At 40.7% G+C, this 19,722-nt stretch overlaps 1 protein-coding gene across 8 annotated transcripts in view; it reads left to right on the plus strand.

Annotated features, from left to right (window-relative positions):
* Positions 1-19,722, plus strand: part of Vps8 (VPS8 subunit of CORVET complex) — a 220,950-nt gene that overhangs the window by 149,682 nt on the left and 51,546 nt on the right. For all 8 annotated transcript variants that reach the window (XM_031363491.1, XM_031363497.1, XM_031363498.1 and 5 more), the window contains 5 exons: positions 3,029-3,113; positions 3,445-3,527; positions 10,408-10,488; positions 11,903-12,072; positions 15,471-15,636. In XM_031363491.1, the coding sequence (XP_031219351.1) occupies positions 3,029-3,113; positions 3,445-3,527; positions 10,408-10,488; positions 11,903-12,072; positions 15,471-15,636 (585 nt within the window). The remainder of the gene's footprint in view (positions 1-3,028; positions 3,114-3,444; positions 3,528-10,407; positions 10,489-11,902; positions 12,073-15,470; positions 15,637-19,722) is intronic.

A 19,722-nucleotide genomic window follows, 5' to 3' on the forward strand; every position in this document is an offset into this window, starting at 1 on the left:
GTACTGAGCACCCCACCTCTGCATATCTGTTCTGTATGCTGAGCACCCCACCTCTGCATATCTGTTCTATGTACTGAACACCCCACCTCTGCATATCTGTTCTATGTGCTGAGCACCCCACCTCTGCATATCTGTTCTATATGCTGAGCACCCCACCTCTGCATATCTGTTCTATGTCCTGAGCACCCCACCTCTGCATATCTGTTCTATGTACTGAGCACCCCACCTCTACATATCTGTTCTATGTCCTGAGCACCCCACCTCTGCATATCTGTTCTGTATGCTGAGCACCCCACCTCTGCATATCTGTCCTATGTACTGAGCACCCCACCTCTGCATATCTGTTCTATGTCCTGAGCACCCCACCTCTGCATATCTGTTCTATGTCCTGAGCACTCCACCTCTGCATATCTGTTCTATGTCCTGAGCACCCCACCTCTGCATATCTGTTCTGTATGCTGAGCACCCTACCTCTGCATATCTGTTCTGTATGCTACTGTCCCCTGTCCCATGAAGATAATGCCATCATGTAGTTCTCTAAAAACAAGGCAGTTTGCTATATATCTCGAGGCAGCAATTCAAGCTATGTCATTTTCTCAGGTGATAGGATTGACATATTTTGGATCATATTTTAATGAGGATTTTTAGACTTACTCAACTTAAAATCTTAAAAATTAGTATTGCAGAATAAGAGAGGAGTAAAGTGTGTTTACCATATGTCTAACATTAATGTAGAGGTTTAATAAAAGGATAATTGTTCTGTTTACAGAATGAATACATCCCATGGCTTTTATCTCTACATATATATCATCTGCCGTTTAGAAAGCAAGAATAAACCTTTTTTTTAAAAGATAATTTTAAAAAATTGTCTTGATTAAATAATTTTATAAATCAAATTTTTAAATTTTTTTGTTTTTTTCTTTTCATAGTTGCATCCCAACCACAGTTTCCCCTTCCTTCACTCACCCAGGCCCCCACTTCTCCTCTGCTCTATATCTACTCTTCCTTCATTTCTCTTCATGAACAAAACAAAACAACAAAAACAAAACCAGAGCAAGCCTCCCAGGAATAGCAACTGAATATGGCATAACTACTGTAAGGCGGGGGCACTATAAAACAAATTTCAGGCTAGGCTCTATAAATCAAATTTCTAAACATAATATATAAACCAAAAGTAAAAATTAGGTATGCCACGTAAAAATAAAGAGTTTCCTAAAATAAACAAATGCATGATGTGTCTCTAAAAACACGATAGAGAAAGAAAGAATGAATGAACGGAAGGTGAGGTACTTGAAAGAAAGACACGTGAACAAAATCACTGGGTAAAAGAAATAATGGCCCCAGGTCAATGATCTGCAGACCTTATAGCTTGGTCTTTGTGAGGATCGGGAAGTACACTATCTGGAGTCGGTAAAGCGGTGTAGCTTGGAGAGGGAAGCAGAGGCAACACAGCTCACTGCCTGAGCTCAGGTGGGTAGGACGCTCGCTGATGTGCCTGAGCTCAGGTGGGCAGGACGGCTCTCTGGGAGCAGTATATGCTGGTATACTGTGAGACACCACACTCCTCCTCTGTTCCACTGACCCTTCCTCAGGTCTCCGGGATGCTTGCAGCAGTAAGTTCTTTCAAGATACTTGGTTCTGTTCTCTGTGGGCTGAGAATAAAGTCACTCACTCAAGTCAAATAGTTTTGACCATAGCAGGGAGTCTGTATCCAAAAATCATGCCTACAGTTCATTTCTTGATGCAGCAGAATTGTCAGCTCTCAGCTTAGCTACAATGGAGGTAAAATCCTTTGATGATGTGAGGGTCATTGAAGTACAGCCTTATTACAATGAAATCCAATGTCTAAAAGTTGTTCTTATTTTGGGCTTGTACCACAGTAAGAGCCAAGATTTTAAACTCTACTAAATACAAAACAAACAAACAGAAAGACTTTATATATTTATGTTCATTTAAAAAATACTAGTATTGATGTATTATTTTGAAATATACAGTTAATATGTTTGGAGTTATTTAAAATTTATATTGAGAAAAATATACTTTCACTATTGCTGCAGATGAGCATCTACATAAGACTGTTAAATTGATTGTTGTTTCATATCCAACAACTTTTATAATACTTATTTTTATTGTTATAATATTTTATAAACTTTAAGGAATATGACAAAAAAGATATTGTAGGTATTGAAGGGGGGTCTCTGGGAGGAGTACAAAAGGGAAACAAGAATGTGATTTAATTCTATTTACTTAAAATATGTTTTTAAATGTTAGCAAATTCAGATAAATTGAAATCATGTAACTTTTCTCTTCATAATGCAATAAAAGTTAAAAAAAAAAAAAAGCTGCTTGGTTCAGATGTTTATGAATGATTACCTAACAGTGAGTTGTCTGACTTACTAGCTTGGTCTTTGTGAAGGTCAGGAAGCACACTATCTGTTGTTCTTGTTAGTACCACATTGCTACTGTGTTGCCACTGTGTTGCTACTGTGTTACCTTTGGCAAATCACTTAATTTCTTTAAACCAAGCAAAGATACTTATGATATAAGGTTATTATGAGAACAAAGCAAAAAATACATGGAGAGCATTACATTGAGTCCATAATAGAAGTAATAAATAACTGATAAATCTGTTTATCTCTTGGTGAAGTTGGTAATGCTGATGAGTTTTTCTTTAACCCTCACTCTTAAGATATAACAGGGTAGAAAAAAATAGCCTAATTCTTATGTAGGAAAGGTTTTGGTAACATGAAGAACAGGAGTGGAGACAGTGGCTGTGGAGGGTATTTATTCCTTCTTTGTTACTTGTAAGAGCCTAGCAGGAAGCTTTCAAGGCTTGTTTGCACCACCATCTCCATACATAAATGGAATTATAATCCTGCGTTTTCCATATGCTTCCCAAAGCGGAGGAAGGTGACGTCCAGTCTTTTCCCCATCAAATGCAAATTTTGTCCTTGTCTGATTTTGCCATTACATGTACATTTCATCTGCTAACACTATCCCAACATTTTGGTTTCCTGTGATGACACAGGCACTATGGTTTCCATTGTTGGAAGCAATGATGGCACCACAGAAGCTGTCCAGCTCAGCTGCTGCTCCTCATCTGCACTGTGAAGGTAAGCCTGTCGGAACCACAGGGCCAGGCCACTTACCTCACCAACACACTTTCTGTCTGCAAAACCTGCTCTGGCAGTGGCGTCCCCAGTCATACTCTCCCGTCGTCTCCCAATGAGGCCCTGTTGTCTCCATCTTGCCTTGTGCATTTCTTTATGTGTGATACTTAGATAATTTATCCAGAAAATGTATAGTCTCTGCAGCTGACCAACAGTCAGTTTTAAGATACCAAACTGGTCTTGGTTAAATAAGTTTCTGTGTAAGGCGACTGTTTTCACCTAACTAGAAAGAAAAGCAAACCAGCCTTAGTGTTACTGTTTTTTGTTCCAACAGCTCTGAAGTCTTTGACCATGCAGGTCCTAAACAGCATGGCAGCGTTCATCGCCCTCCCGTCCATCCTACAGAGAATCTTGCAGGTGAGCTCAAAGGGATGGGGAGGCTTGATTGATTTCCGTGATTTTACCAGGAAATGAGGCTGTTTTGTCATTAACTAAAGTTCTAATTGACCTTGAATCCATCTTGCATGGTGTCATCCCATGGGTATGGCCTTACCTGACATTGCTTCCCTGGGGGTTCAAGTACACATTTCCTGATGGCCACAGCCCCTGGGAGACAATGGTCACTTATTTCTAGCCAATCATACTTTCAAATTAAAAAGAAAAAGAAGGAAAGTTTTCTAAAAATAAAGTGAATGTAAGCATTCTAAGTAATGGTTGTTATTTCAGTTTTCTAGCTCATTCTAAATATATTTCTATGCTGGAAACCCACCCCAGCTGTAAATCCTAGCTAGCCTTTTGTCCAGAGTTATTGTAAGAAACACTTTCTCCTGTTTTCTTTGGCAAAAAGACTAGAAACTTTCTGGCTCCATAAAAAAGAGAACACTAAAAATAACGTATGGTATATTTTTAGAAAAACCTGTGAACATTCTTGGAGAGACAGCAGCGATTAGGCTTAGACTCTTCAGTCTTTCTTGTCTCACTTTATGTGCAGTAGTGTCACATACACACACACACACACACACACACACACACACAGTCAAATAGTGACAGGGTGCCACAGGTCTCTATATTGCTTTTGAATGTCCCCGCCAGCTCCCCTTCTAAGGTCCCTTGAGTGTTCCTGCCCCTGTGCTTTGAGGCGTCTGGGTGAGCCATCTGATGAAGGGCTCTGCTTCAGGAGTCTCTCTCACCACAGAGTGCTCTCTTAGGAACTTAGGACCCAGGGTTGCTCAGTAGTGGAGCCCTTGCTTGTATGTGTGAGGTCCTTTATTCATCCCCAGCACTAAAGGGAAAAAAAAAAAAAAAACCCATGAGTATTATGTATGGGGTTTTTTTTTAGTTTATTTGTTTGGTCTCTTGAGATAAGTTTCACTGTGTAGCCCAGACTGGCCTTAGACTCACAGGATTTCCTACTTCTGCCTCCCAGTGCTGGATTCAGACATGTGCACCACCACACCCAGCTCTCAGCTGTGTGTTAGTTACCATATTCAGTCCTTGACAGCTATCCATATTGAGGAATTCTTCAAGGTAGACTCTTTCCATATGTTTTAAATCTATTAATCACAAAGTTTGTAAACATGCAAAGTAACACCTCCTCCTCCTCAAGGCTTGAAGAAGTGAATCTAAATCTCAAAGTAGATTCTTTCCTGTGTACACATTATGCTTTATGATGAGCTTAGCCATACACTGTACTATATTAATTATAACAAAACTCTGCCTTTCCCTTTGCAAAGCATCATGGAACTTAGAAGCGTCTTGTATTTCAAAACAGACCTCTTCGAAGCCTTCTTGTACTTAAAAATCTCAGCTTTGACATGCACTGGGCTCATGATAAAATCCTGCTCACATGTGTGCAACTCCTTACCAGTCAGGAGGCTGCTTTGTTCTTAAACTCACATACATGTTTTTCTTTGCTGTAATAACTTCGCCCCTATATCATATAAAGTTTTTAAATGTTTTAAAGATACTTTTATTTAAAACAAGCTTTTGCTATAGAAAAGGCAATTATAAACATCTCTCTGACTGGGTAGGTGTGTAGCTCAGTTGATAGCATGCTTGCCTTGCATGCAGGGAGCTCTGAGGCCAGTACCCAGCACCACATCAGAACCTTGTGTGGAGATCTATGCATGCAGAGCCATCACCCTGAAAGCAGGGAAGAGGAGCAGAAGTTCAAAGTTATCCTTGGCTACATAGCAAGTTCAGGACTAGCCTGGGTTACACCAGACTCTGCCTCAGAAAAGTAAAAATAAACAGTCTGCTGACAAGGGAGAAAAAGCAAAGGATAGAGAAGTTAATGTGCACCCTGTCCTGAATGACAAACGTGGACTACTTCCAAAGTCTCCTGGAAAAGACTTTTAAATGAAAGTCACATTTTTTATTATGACATTTAAATTTTCCTCCATTTAACTTTGTATTCTTGAGGAACAAATTAATTATCATGTCTTAGGTTTTTTTTTTTTTTTTACCCTGTTCACTGATTGTTTGTGTGAATGAAATGAGAGTCTGCTCTGTAAGAGTTATCATAAGAGAAAAGAAAATATTCAGATTCTTCAGTTCAAAGTGCTTTCTGAGTTAATTGTCCATCTTAAGGACTGTCTGCTCCACTGGGCCACCTCCATCCCCTCCCCCTCAGTTTCCCATCAGTCTCAGTGGTTGTTACGTAGCTCACCCTATAGAATACAGGCCACAGCCTCGTGTCTGTTCCACACCAGTGAAGACCTCGTAGTGTATGACATCATATGCCCAGGGCTTATGCAAGAGGGAATGACTGTGCCCCTAGGACAGAAGCCAAAAATAATTCAGAATGACTACAGTTCTTCAGTAGCAGTGTTCAGGGGAACAATATGGCGTCTCTTGGAAATGCCTTAGTATTCCTGATATTTTTTACTAGTCTGATATTACCTAGAGTGACCTATTATAGACCCCAGCGTTCGTGTACTGAGGACTTAGTTGAGTGTCCTACTCATGAACCTGTGGGTGATAAACCACACCCATGTCATAGAGTCTTGGTGGACATCTGTCTTCTTGATCCTGAACAGTAAGCATGTGCAATGCCCAGTGCTGGATTCTAAAGAGGAAGGCATCGTTCTGAGCTTGCCTCAGTTTAGTGTTCCTGGGTGACAACAGGTTTCTCTCTGGCTTCACTTCTCTGACGTTCTACTCTGTATCTACCATGAGTAAATGTATTTTTCATGTTCATAATAATCTAGCAATCTCCCAGGGAGAACATAGGGAGGGACAATTATTTAGACACAAAATTGCCCACACACCTAAAATAAATTGATTTTTCCAGAATAGATAGCCATAATCTGAAGATTCTCAGATTGCCTTGACTGGTATATATTTATTCAAATTGATACAGGGGCCTGATTTATACAGCTTCTCTAGGAACATAAGTGCTTGGTAAATAAGGAAGCTTTTTTTTTTAAGATTTTTATTTATTCTTATATATATATGAGTAAACTGTAGCTGTCTTTATACATACCAGAAGAGGGCATCATATCTCACTACAGATGGTTGTAAGCCACCACATGGTTGGTGGGAACTGAATTCAGGACCTCTGGAAGAGCAGTCAGTGCTCTTTTTTTTTTTTTTTTAATTAGATATTTTCTTTATTTACATTTCAAATTTTATCCCCTTGCCTCATTTCCCCTCCGAAAACCCCCCTCTCCCATCCTTCTCCGTCCACCTGCTCACTAACCCACTCACTCCCACTTCCCTGTCCTGGCATTCCCTCTCCATCTCTGCCCCCCTCACACACACACACAATAATAATAATAATAAATAAATAAAATCAAGGATTTTTAAACGGATGCTGCCACATGACTAAAGTCATTCTTGATTTCTAAGAAAGCTACTTCTGAGTGTCCTACTGAGGAAACAGTGAGCCTGGTGTACACTCTTTCCTAGAGCCATGCGCGTACTTAAGACAGTACTCAGAAAACATGTCACACACATGGTAGAATAAGTTCCAGAAAGATGCAGAGGAAGCGGCAACCACATCTTTTTCGGGTGCACTTTGAAATTGTATGTGGGCACCAAGTATGTCTTCCTGCACAGTTAACAGCAAGTTACAGGGAAACACCAGCAGCTTATGAGACCTAGCTGGACTCTGCAGAGTAATTATGAGAGCTGGTGTCTGCTGTGTGCTGTCCTTGAAGCTGAGTGCTCACCTCGAATCCTATAGCTGAGATGTTGCCTCAGCGTGAGTAGTTTTCCTGGTTTCCCTCTTAAATTATGTATATTGAAGTAAATATACTGAAGTAAATATAGAAATGACCTATAAAGATGCCTTCTTTTTCTCTGAATTTAGCCTTTTAAGATATCTTTATTTTTCAGTTTCTCTTGTCAAACTCCAGAACCATTAATAGTCATACATTTATGGGCGTGTTAGAATAGATGTTAAGTTGGATTTTTATAGTACTGTGCTATCGATTGACACTGTGGCTAAGAAATTAGTGTATCTAATGGGAGCTTCACCAAAGCATAATTAAATAAGGATGAAAGACATTACATAGATCTGTTTTTATGCAAGAAAATTGAAAAGAGGAAGTCGTATGGGAAGTCGTGTGGATGGGCACTGTGTGTTGTTTTCCAGCAGCAGACATGAGCCTTACTGGCAAGGGATCCCCACTGGTACAGGGATCTTTAGCTCAGTGAGTGCTCACCAGCTGACAGACCTAAGCACATAGGACCTGCTCAAGCCCTAACTCAGTGTAATTATTACTAAATACAGAGCTGTTTTATCCTTCCCTTTTTGTCAGCATAATCTCACAGCTGAAAGAACTAGAGGAACCCATGAGAGACAGCACATCTCCATGCTGCTCTGGAAAATACCCAAGCCAGCTCCATGCTGCTCTAGAAAATGCTCAAGCCAGCTCTATGCTACTGTAGAAAATGCTCAAGCCAGCTCCATGCTGCTCTAGAAAATGCTCAAGCCAGCTCCATGCTGCTCTAGAAAATGCTCAAGCCAGCTCCATGCTGCTCTAGAAAATGCTCAAGCCAGCTGCATGCTACTCTAGAAAATTCCCTAGCCAACTCCATGCTGCTCTGGAAAATACCCAAGCTAGCTCTTTGTTGCTCTGGAAAATACCCTAGCCAGCTCCATGCTGCTCTAGAAAATACCCGAGCCTGGTGCTAGTCTCTATTAGAAGCTACACTGCCCAGCCTTCCAGAGCCAGCATTAGGAGACATGACTGAAAATATAAATTAAGCAACCATTAAATTCACCCAAGTTTCCTAGGAGTTTTTCTTTCTAAGCTCAGCTACTCTTACAGCATGACTTACCACAAAGTTGCCAGAGACATTTCTGACAGTCATTAGCTTATCATTCAGTTAAGTTACCCATATTTTCCAGCAAAAATTGTTTTGTTTACTTGTTTGTTTTTTTTAAATGTATACCTGGGAGGGCAGCATACATACAGGAGACTAGGAAAACTTCATTTCTGAAGTTTCTAAATGCAAAGTGAAGCTTTTTGGTCTAGCAGTTCTTTAATATAATTTGCTTGCTCTCAGCCTCACAGGAGGTGCTGGAGGATGTCAGGGATGTGTATTGGGGTGATCCTGCAGCCCTGTCAGGTTCTGAGAATCCCCAGAGATACAAACATCTGCATGCCCGACCCCTTATATAAAAGTGAGTTTGCATGAGACCTGCCACATTTTTCTCACTTGTTTGATTGTTGTGGCTCTGTAGCACAAGCTGGCCTCAAACTCAGTATCCTCCTGCCTCCACCTCCCGAGAGCTAGAATCACAAATTGCCTGGCTCCCCCCTTACCATGCCTAGTACAGTGTAAATGATATGGAAATAGTTGTGATAAAACCATGTTTATTTAGGAAGCTGTTACAATGCAGAACATCTACACATGTACACACATAGTCACTCTGCTATTTTCTATGTGCACTTGGTTAAATCATATGCAGGTACCTGATCATGGAGGTGGGACAGACAGTATAAAGTGCTTTTCTCTGTACTTGGCATATTCTGCTTTTAACAAGCAGCATCTACTTTGATCTTTGCTGTGTGCCTGGATTTCTCTATTTGACAAAGTCATTTGTGTTGTACATAGCCTCTTATTAGAGCTTGACCTGCTCATTTGTTAGCAACCCCTAAAACTGTAATTATCAGTCTAGTCAAAGATACAGTTTAAAGGGGCACAAAATATGCTGAAGATGAAAATTGTATAATACATTTTGGATGTAGAAGTTTTGTCATACCTGCAGCCATAAAAATGTCCTTTAGTCCATAATTTCCCTTTCTGAAAATGTCCTCTTTAAAAAGAGTTAGAGATTCAGTCCATGATTATAGTCATCAGCTTGGACAGTGAGTAGGGAGGAAACCCCAGACATAACAGCCTGGAGTGATTAGGAAAAATGTTATATTTTAACATGATTTATATTCTGTAGTTACTCAGAAGTATCTGATGATGTCAGAGTATAACATTAACTGAAAAGTAGATGTGTGATGATCATATTGTAGAAGCTAGGAAGTACATCCTCTTTCGTCCATTCCAGAAGTGGTCTGCCTGCCGAGTGTCAGCAGTCTCTGGATGGGTAGCTTGCACTTTGAAGTTTTGGTCCACTTAGTGTTTGGGGATTATGCATAATAAATAATGGCTTGGCATACCTACTACAGAAAGTAGTAGAGAGATTTTGAGGTTCTAAATAGCTATGGTTTAGCATCAGTGGCTTCATTAGCAGAGAAAAACATGTTGAAAGCTGTCTATCTCCAAAATTGGGTAAATTTAGTTGGTTTTAAGTAAGGGATGGCAAAACATAGGTGCTGAGGGGTTGATGTACAGATTCTGGTGTTCTTGGATACGTTGGTTTTCATGCAGTGGATGAGTGGGGTGGGTTAGCATCTCACAGAGAGGCTTCTGAGGGAAGGAGAGGCAGTACAAAGCCAGATTAGACTTGCAAAGAAGATGGTCATAGAGAGAACTCGGGCCACGCATTTATTTTCCAAAACAGTTGGGATGTCCAGAAAGAAACAAATTAAGCATCATCTGGGTGCAGTTCACAGAAGAGCAAGTGTGTTGTGACTAAGTACATAGCTCATCCTGTAAACCTGACACTCAGGAGGATGCTCAGGAAGACTGTTAGTGTGGAAGCTCTTCCCTGCAAGCCGGGACCTCAGGAGGATTGCAGGTTTGATGCCAACCTGAGCTATTCACAGATTCCAAGCCTGAGCTATGGAGTGAGACACTCTCAAGGAAATAACACCACCCACCATAGCAAGCGCTCAAAACGATGTTAAAGCACCAAGAATCATAACAATTACTTTTTTTTTTTTCTGAGTAGGACCCAATTTATGGAAAAGGAAAACTTGGAGAAATCCAGGGCCTTATTCTGGGGATGCTGGACACCTTTAACTATGAGCAAGTGAGTAAGCTGCTTGCATCCAAGTTTGTCTTAAGGTAGAAAGAAATCGTGGTTTTCTCTTCTGTTCTTTCCCCTCCTTCTGTTTGAGTATTTTTGAATTTGAAAATTACTACTTACTAAAATAAGGTATATTCAGATACATATGTTCCTTTCTCTACTTTTAAGTTTCTTGCTAACTTAATTTACACACTGAGAGAATATTCAGGTGCATCTTGCTTATCTTTTGATTCATTGGCAATCAGGCCAGTTTTTTAGTTTCAAAATAGAAGTAGGATAAACTTTTGGGAAAATGATTAATTAAAGGAACCTTTAATTCATAAAAGAGGACAGTACAATTATAGAAAATAGCAAAGAAAAATTAAGTGTTCTGAAACATTATTGCTGCTAACTAGAAATTGTCATTTTTCTCTTAACTCAGAATTACTTAAAGCTTTAAAGATTCAGTTTAGAGCCAGCTTGACTTTGCTCACTCTTTTCCTTAGGAAAAGTACAAAGTGCCTCCTCGGTGTGTTGGTACAGAGTCTGCTTTTTGTTAAGAATTTAGGAGTGAAAAGAAAAAAAATTGAGAGACAGAGTTTTTCTTAAGTATTTTCCTTAAGAATTGAAGTTTTCCACAGATGGCACAGGGAGGGGGTGGGAGGGGGTGGAGATGGGGCTCAGTGCCTCCACAGATGCAGATGCAGAGAAGTGGGAGGGAGCACAGCTGGGGAGGTCAGGATGAGCCTAGGAAGAAGCTAGCTCATCTTTACAATTAAGTAAAAGTTTCAGGTAAAGTTGAAGAGTTAAACTGTACAGCAAAGCAGTGGGCTGTGCCCAGGCCTACCTGGGTGTGAACATGGAAAATTGATAAGGCATGAAAGCACTTTACAAGCATAGGCAGCCCTAAAGTGACCTAACACACTAGCTGCAGAATGTCTCAATGACAGATGGCAGGGTCTTGAGCAGCTTCAAATGACTTCTAAGTGCTCATCAGAAAATGAGATCTGTGCCCAAGGGAGATGAGCACTGAATAATGACCATTATTAGCTTTCCAGTGAGCGGGTATCTGAGGCACTGCCATACAGCATTCTCAGTAAGAGGCCAGGGAGCAGGCTGTTCTTACCCCAGCTGTCAGCCATCAAGAGAGGAGTTATAAATGCATTGAATAGATTTGGCCTTATCGAGTTGTCTGAAAGCCATCCGGACTGAGTTAGGCCACAGAAGGGCATATAGCACACATTGTTTACGAGCTAGTGGCAGGCTTGAGCATCTTAGTGTCTGCATTCATCATCACTGCATGCGGAGTGTTCCTATGGGGCCTGTGAGTTTAGATATTGGTTTGTCTCTCTGTAGAATGCTTCGATTTCAGTTGTGTTGTTCTTCATCAATCCCTGTCTTTCATTTTACCCTTTTCTTTTGTTTTGACCTGTCATAGACCTTGCTAGAAACAACAGCCAGCCTCCTGAACCAGGATCTCCATTGGTCACTGTGTAACCTGAGAGCATCAATATCCAGAGGACTCAATCCCAAACAGGATTACTGTTCTATATGTTTACAGCAGTACAAAAGACGCCAAGAAATGGATGATGAAATTATTGTCTTTAGGTAAGAGAGGGAAGGAATGTTAACTCTCATGGCTGTGGTAGCCAAGCAGCGGTGTGCATGTGATCATGCAGCCCTAGTCAGCCATTCAAGCAGTGGGCAAGGTAGGCAGAGTTCCTTCCCCACGGCCCTTACGGTCTGCCTGGGAGTGGGGAGGGGAATTAAGGGTCTCAGACAGTATGTGAGTCCTGTAAGTCAGAGCCAGAATGTAAAGTGCACACAAGGCAATAGCATGGGAGAATGCAGTGTTGCCAGGTAACAGTGCTATGTTAAGAAAGCTCAGTAAGGGAATGCATCTCTCAGGGATGACCCGTGAGCAAGACAAGAGACACAGCTGACTGACTGTAAAAAACGAATGCATTTACACAGACTCTGAAAGCTGTGGCCATCTTAGTGCACTGGATGTGATGGCTTGATGAACTGGCTGAGTATGGCACCCTGGTCTGAGCAGAGACCAGTGTAAGGAACCTGGATGACAGGAACCTTGTCCTGCAGGTCTGGGGCTTGCGGTGCCTTCTGGAGTCTGAGCAGGGCAATCTCACACACATACTCTCCTCAGAAATGGAGAATCATGTTTAGGGGAAATAGACATTTAGGAATCAGCAACACACTGATAATCTTTAAACCCCAGTACTGAGAGAAGGGACATTCCATACCCAGGTGACACAAGATCAAAGACAGTTTGTCCAAAATACGTGAGGAGAGACAACACAGTATGGCTCAGAGTCAAACTTCCTGCATTCAGATATCTTAGTTTCCTTATGTGTAGATTGAAATAGTAACAGTGCCTACAGCCTAGAATTTTGTAACCAGCCAATGGGTGTCTGGCATAAGTGAGTACTTCATAAACACCAGTTACGCAGGAAGACTGGCCGGGCTGGAGGTGACCGCAGAAAGCAAAGCGTTCCCATCATGCAAAGAACCTGATCCTGTGAAAGATGTTCATTAGAACTTACTTGTTTTTGTTTGGTTGTTTGTTTTTTCAGTTTAACACAAATTAGACTTACCTGAAGAGAGGGAACCTAATTGAGGAAATACAAAATGCCTTCATAGGATTGGCCTGTAGGCAAGCCTGTGGGGCATTATTTTAACTCATGTTGTCCTCTGAGGGCCCAGACCATTGCAGTTGGTACCACCCTTGAGCAGATAGTCCTAAGTTGCATAAAGAAGTAGGCTTGGAGCTGGAGAGATGACTCAGTGGTTAAGAGCACAGGCTACTCTTGCAGCAGACCTGGATTCAGTTCTCTGCATCACAACCATCTGTAACTTCATTTCTAGGGGATCTGATATCCTCTTCTGGCCTCCATGGGTACCAGACATGCAGGCAAAATACCTACATTCATAAAATGTGAATGAATGAATGAATGAATGAATGCAGGTTGAGCATATTATGAGAACCAAGCCAGTAAGTAGTGTTTCTCCATGGCTTCTGCTTCAGCTCCTGACTCCCAGGTTCCTGCCTTGAGTTCTTGCCTTGTTTTACCTGAGTGATGGGATGTGACCTGAGAGTAGTAAACTGATATAAAATTTTTCTTCCCAAGTTGCTTTTAGTCATTATCTTAATTACTTTTTTATTGCTGAGATAAGACACCACAACCACAAGGTAATTTATAGAAGAAAGAATTTACTGGAGGATTATAGTTCCACCAACTGGGGACCAAAGCATTCAAATATGTGAGTCTGTGGGGCTATTTTCATTCAAACCATCACAGTCGTGGTGTTTAATCACAGCAGTAGAAACCCTAACAAAGGCACTACTGTGTACCAGAGCTATTCTTCAGGATCCAGGACAGCATGAACACAGGAGTGAAATGGGAACCAGTGATAGCTACTGTGGAAAAAAAATAAAACATGTAGAGACATGCAGGAGCTTAAGGGGTGAGTGTTTTATACAGCATGGTTAGGACTGCCTCACTGTTTAACAGGCAACTTTGAAATTTAATTAAAATGTGATTGCTAAATAGAGTAGTAAAAGTAAAGCAGTGTAGAGGAAAGAGGATGTTGGTAGCTACTACTGTTTGGAGAGCAGATAGGGGTTGCCTCCCCATTTAAATGATGTTTGAGAGATGTTAAGATGCAAGGAAGGGGCTATCTCACTTGTAGGGCATGTTAAGCTGGGGTTAGGATATAGAGGCTGTCAGGCAGTGCCCTTCCTGTGTACTGCAAGTATAGTGAGTGGGTGGCACAACAGGTCTGGACAGAGTGAGGAGACAATGACAAGAAGGATGTCGGAAGAAGAACAAAGGCTAACCAGGCAGGAATTGGTTCCTGTACAAAGTTGGACTTTCTTCTGAGAAGGCGCTGGGTAGTTTTGAGAGTGGGAAAGCTATGTTGATGGTGAGTGGTTGCTGTGTTGAGAGTGGACTATAGAAGGTCAAGGAAAGATGCAAATTGCCAGTAAGGCTACTTCAGAGCCCATGTGAGAGACGGCCCAGCACAGTCAGCAGCAAAGAACTAGGAAGTGAAAATTCTGGGGATCATGTAAAGGCAGAACTGATAGGATTTGCTTATAGATGTGCTTATCGTCCACGAAACAAAAAGGAATGTAGGATGGCTCCAGAGGCTCGCCTGAGAGTCTGCAGGAATGTAGTGGCTCTTACTGAGTTGTAGAAGGTCAGATGAAAGTGTGCAGTGGAAGTGGAGGTAGTGAAGTTAGGAACTTGTGTTTGCATGTTAAATTAAGACTCCTGTTTGGGTATCCAGGGTACAGTTGCCAAGGAGACAGACAGATAGGAATGAAGGGAGAGGCCTGGGCTTGTGGCATATATCTTCGAGTCAGGAGCCTGTGGCATCTTAAAGGTTTAGAACTAGAAATAATCACTGAAGGAGCAAGGCTAGGTAGGAAAGACAAGCCTCCGAGACACAGGTTCTATATAGGAAGAAACAGCAATGAGAAGGGGAAGGACAACGGGAAAGAAACGGACTGCCTTCTAATGCAGTGTTTCCCGTTAGAGAGAGGGAATCCTGAACCAACCACCAGGGATGCCCATTTAGGAACATGTCAAGCTTTAGAGCGTGGCACCTTTGTCATTGTTTGAAGCCATAGTGTGTTTTGAATATGGTGAGGGCTCTCATGTTATTACGAAGCTACTTACATAATTATTTTTACCAATTGCTTTTTTACACAATGACCCAGAAAAACTATCAGAATGCTACAGTTAGAGTAAACATAGGCTTGGCCCATCTTCTGTGAGCATGCTGCTCACAACTTAAGAATTCAAGTAAGACAAGACTGGATTCTTAAAAGGGGAGAATATCATTAAATGCATGTCCTCTCTTGATTCTTGTCCTTGAATAGCCAGTCACTATTTGAGATTTTTCTTTACTACATAAAGTGTGTTCTATAGTTCATGTGTATGGATTTTATACTAAGTACCAATTTCCTTGTCTTCATTTTATAGCTGTGGCCATCTGTATCATTCATTCTGTCTCCAAAGTAAAGAATGCACCCTAGAAATTGAGGGGCAGACAAGATGGGCATGTTACAAATGCAGCTCCAGTAATAAAGCAGGCAAACTCAGTGAAAATCCTTCTGAAAACAAGAAGGGGCGGATAACCTCATCTCAGGTAAGACTCGCTTCAGTGCTGGCATATGCTTTTCTTGTCGGTCTGCGGCCTGGCCTGTTTTGTCAGGTCCCATAAACCTCCGGTTTATCTGATGGGTACTGAATGCTCAGCATCTCCTGCTTAGTCACATTGAGTGTGAAAAGCCTGTCTCTCTGCTCAGCACTGACAAACTGATGAAACCTGTTCAGCCCTTGAGAAGCTTGGAGCCCAGGTCAGCAGCAGAGAAGATAGATAGGTACATTCTCAGGGATGGCAGGGCAGCAAGGGCAGGTGAGCAGATGGCAGTACTGATTAGCACCTAGTGTCACCACTCTCCTGAGCTGGTGATGGGCAAGGTGCTGCTCACATGCTCCGCGTGTGTCTTCTTTCCGTAAAGAACATGGTGCAGAGTGTTCACTTCAGAAGCTTCTCATTGCCCATGGAGACGAGGGACTGGCTCGATTATATTTATTTTGCACATTTTTTAAAGAGGTAGCAGAGCAGAGTGCTCTCTACTACTCTGTAGGCTTGAGGAGAACACAACGTGACGAGAGGATTAAATAAGAAGTTTGCAGGACTGTAGCTTGACCGCTGAACCATGACCCATCGCTGCTGCTTGCTCTCTCCTGCGTATCACACAGCCCCCAGCTGACCTCTATCTCTAACAGAAAACTCAGGCCTGTTACATTACTTTGTTTTATCAGTTTTCACTGGAGCACTGAACCAAAACCAGGGACAATTTCATCATGAGCTTTTCTTCAAGATAACGATTTAACATATCTATACTCCAATGATAGAAATTCCTTGTCATTAATTTTCATTTATGTCAGTTTTTTGATTTATTTATTCACTTTATGTTCTGATAGCTGAATAGTGTTTCATTGTGTTGATGTACCACATTTTCTTTATCCATTCTTCAGGTGAGGGACATCTAGGTTGTTTCCAGTTTCTGGCTATTATGAATAAAGCTGCTATGAAATAGTTGAGAAAGTGTCAAAAAAAAAAAAAAGGCCAGGCCGTGGTGACGCACACCTTTAATCCCAGCGCTTGGGAGGCAGAGGCAGGTGAATTTCTGAGTTCGAGGCCAGCCTGGTCTACAGAGTGAGTTCCAGGACAGCCAGGGCTATACAGAGAAACCCCGTCTCAAAAAAGCCAAAAAAAAAAAAAAAAGAAAGAAAGGAAGGAAGGAAGGAAGGAAGGAAGGAAGGAAGGAAGGAAGAAAGAAAGAAAGAAAGAAAGAAAGAAAGAAAGAAAGAAAGAAAGAAAGAAAGAAAGAAAGAAAGTGTCCATGTGATATAGTGGGACATCTTTTGGGTATATGCCCAGTAGTGGTATAGCTGGTTCTTGGAGTAGAACTATTCCCAACTTTCTGAGAAACTGCCAACTTGATTTCCAGAGTGGTTGTATAGTTGGCACTCCCACGAGCAATGCAGGAGTGTTCCCTTTGCTCCAAATCTTCGACAGGAAGGGCTGTCACTTGAGTTTTTGATCTTGGCCTTTCCTGTCAGGGATATAAGATGGAATCATTTTTATTTGCATTTCCCCAATGACTAAGGACATTGAACATTTTTTATAATGCTTCTTGGCCATTCGAGATTCCTCTATTGAGAATTCTCTGTAGCTCTTTACTACATTTTTAATTGAGTTATTTGGTTTATTGGTGTCTGATTTCTTGAGTTCTTTATATATTTTGGATATTAGTCCTTTGTCAGATGTGGAGCTTTTCCCATTCCATAGACTGTCGTTATCTCCTATCAGTGGTGTCCTTAGCCTTGCAAGAGCTTTTCAGTTTCATGAGGTCCTATTTATTAATTATTGATCTTAGTGCTTATGCTATTGATGTTCTGTTCAGGAATTTTGACTCCTGCACAATATGTTTAAGGCCATTCACCACTTTCTCTTCTATTAGATTTAGTGTGTCCAATTTTATGATGAAGTCTCTGATCTACTTGGGCTTGAGGTTTCTGCAGGGTGATAATATGGATCTATTTGCATTCTTCTACATGCAGACATTGTTAGACCAGCACCATTTATTAAAGATACTTTCATTTTTCCATTTGTGGTTTTGACTTCTTTGTCAAAAATCTAGTGTCTATGAGGGTATGGGTTTATTTCTGGTTCTTTGATTCAATTCTATTGATCAACCTGTCTGTCTCTATACTAATACCATGCAGTTTTTATTACTATTGCTCTGTAGTATAGCTTGAAATCAGAGATGGCGATTCCCCCAGAAGTTCTTTAATTGTATAGGATTGTTTTAACTGTCCCAGGTCTTTTGTTTTTCCATATGAAGTTGAGAATTGCTCTCTCATGGTCTATAAAAAATTGTGTTGGAATTTTGATGGGCACTGTATTGAATGTATAGATTGCCTTTTGTAGAATGGCCATTTATAGTGTTAATCCTACTGATCCATGAGCATGGGAGATCTTTCCATTTTCTGATATCTTCCTCAATTTCTTTCTTCAGAGACTTGAAGTTCTTATCATACAGGTCTTCTACTTGGTTAGCATTACAGCAAGATATTTTATATATGGCTATTGTAAAGGGTGTTGTTTCCCTAATCTCTTTCTCATTTGTTGTTTGTATAAAGGAGGGCTACTGATTTTTTTTAGTTGATTTTGTATCCAGCCACTTGGCTGAAGGTGTTTATCAACTGTAGAAGTTCTCTGATCTCATTGTATCCCATAAGTTTGGGTATGAATTTTTGGGGACACTTATGTATACTATCATATCTTCTGAGAATAGCAAAAACTTGGCTTCTTCCTTTCCAATTTGTATCCACTTGATCTCCTTTAGTTGTCTTATTGCTCTAACTAGCACTTCAAGTACTGTGTTGAATAGATTGGGAGAGGGTGGGCACCCTTGTCTCCTCCCTGATTTTGGTGGAATGCTTTAAGTTTCTCTCCATTTAATTTGATGTTACCTGTCAGCTTGCTGTATATCGTCTTTATTGTTTTTAATATGTGTCTTGTGTTCCTGATCTCTCCAAGACTTTTAACCTGAAGGAGTGTTATATATTTTGTCAAAGGCTTTTTTCAGCATCTAATGAGATGCTCATATGGAATTTTTTCTTTCAGTTTGTTTATATAGTGGATTACGTTGATGAATTTTGTATTTTGAGCCATCCCTGCATCCCTGGGATGAAGCCTACTTGGTCATGGTGGATGATGTTTTTGATATGTTTGGATTTGGCTTGAGAATATTTTATTGAGTATTTTTGAAGTGTCTGTTGTTATGTCTCCCTTTTCATTTGTCATTTTCTTAATTCAGATGCTGTCTCTGTGCCTTTTAGTTAGTGTTGCTAAGGATTTGTCTATCTTGTTGATTTTCTCAAAGAACCAGCTCTTGGCTTCATAGATTCTTTGTATTGTTCTTTTCTTTTTTTACTTTATTGATTTCAGCCCTAAGTTTGATTATTTCCTGCCTTCTACTCCTCTTGGCTATGTTCGCTTCTTTTTGTTATACAGCTCTCAGTTGTACTTTTAGATTGCTCATATGAGAACTGTCCAGTTTCTTTATGAAAGTACTTAGTGCTATGAACTTTTCTGTTAGCACTGATTTCATTGGGTCCCATAAGTCTGTGTATGTTTGTGCTTTCGTATTCATTGAATTCTTTAATTTCTTTCTGTATTCTTCCCTGACCCAGAGGTCATTGAGTAAAGTTGTTCTGTTTCCATGAGTGTGTGGGCTTCCTGTTGTTTCTGTTGCTGTTGAAATCGACTCTAATCTATTGGCAGTCTAATAAGATACAAGGCGTTGTTTCAATTTCCTTGTTTCTGTTGAGGCTTGTTTTGTGACCAACTATATAGTCAGTTTTGGAGAAGGTTCTATGAGGTACTGACAAGAAGGTATATTATTTTATGTTTGGAGGAAATGTTCTGTAGATATGTGTTAGATCCATTTGATTCATAACATTGGTTCATTTCATTAATCCTCTGTTTAGTTTCTGTTTGGATCTATCCATTGGTAAGAGTGATGTGTTGAAGTCTTGCTATTAATGTGTTGGGTTCAAAGTGCAGTTTAAGCTTTAGTAATGTTTCTTTTACAAATGAGAATTCCTTTTCATTTGGGCATTGATGTGGTGGTGGTGGTGGTGTGGTGGTGGT

This window comes from Mastomys coucha, unplaced genomic scaffold (genome assembly GCF_008632895.1).
Source record: "Mastomys coucha isolate ucsf_1 unplaced genomic scaffold, UCSF_Mcou_1 pScaffold12, whole genome shotgun sequence".
NCBI lineage: Eukaryota > Metazoa > Chordata > Mammalia > Rodentia > Muridae > Mastomys > Mastomys coucha.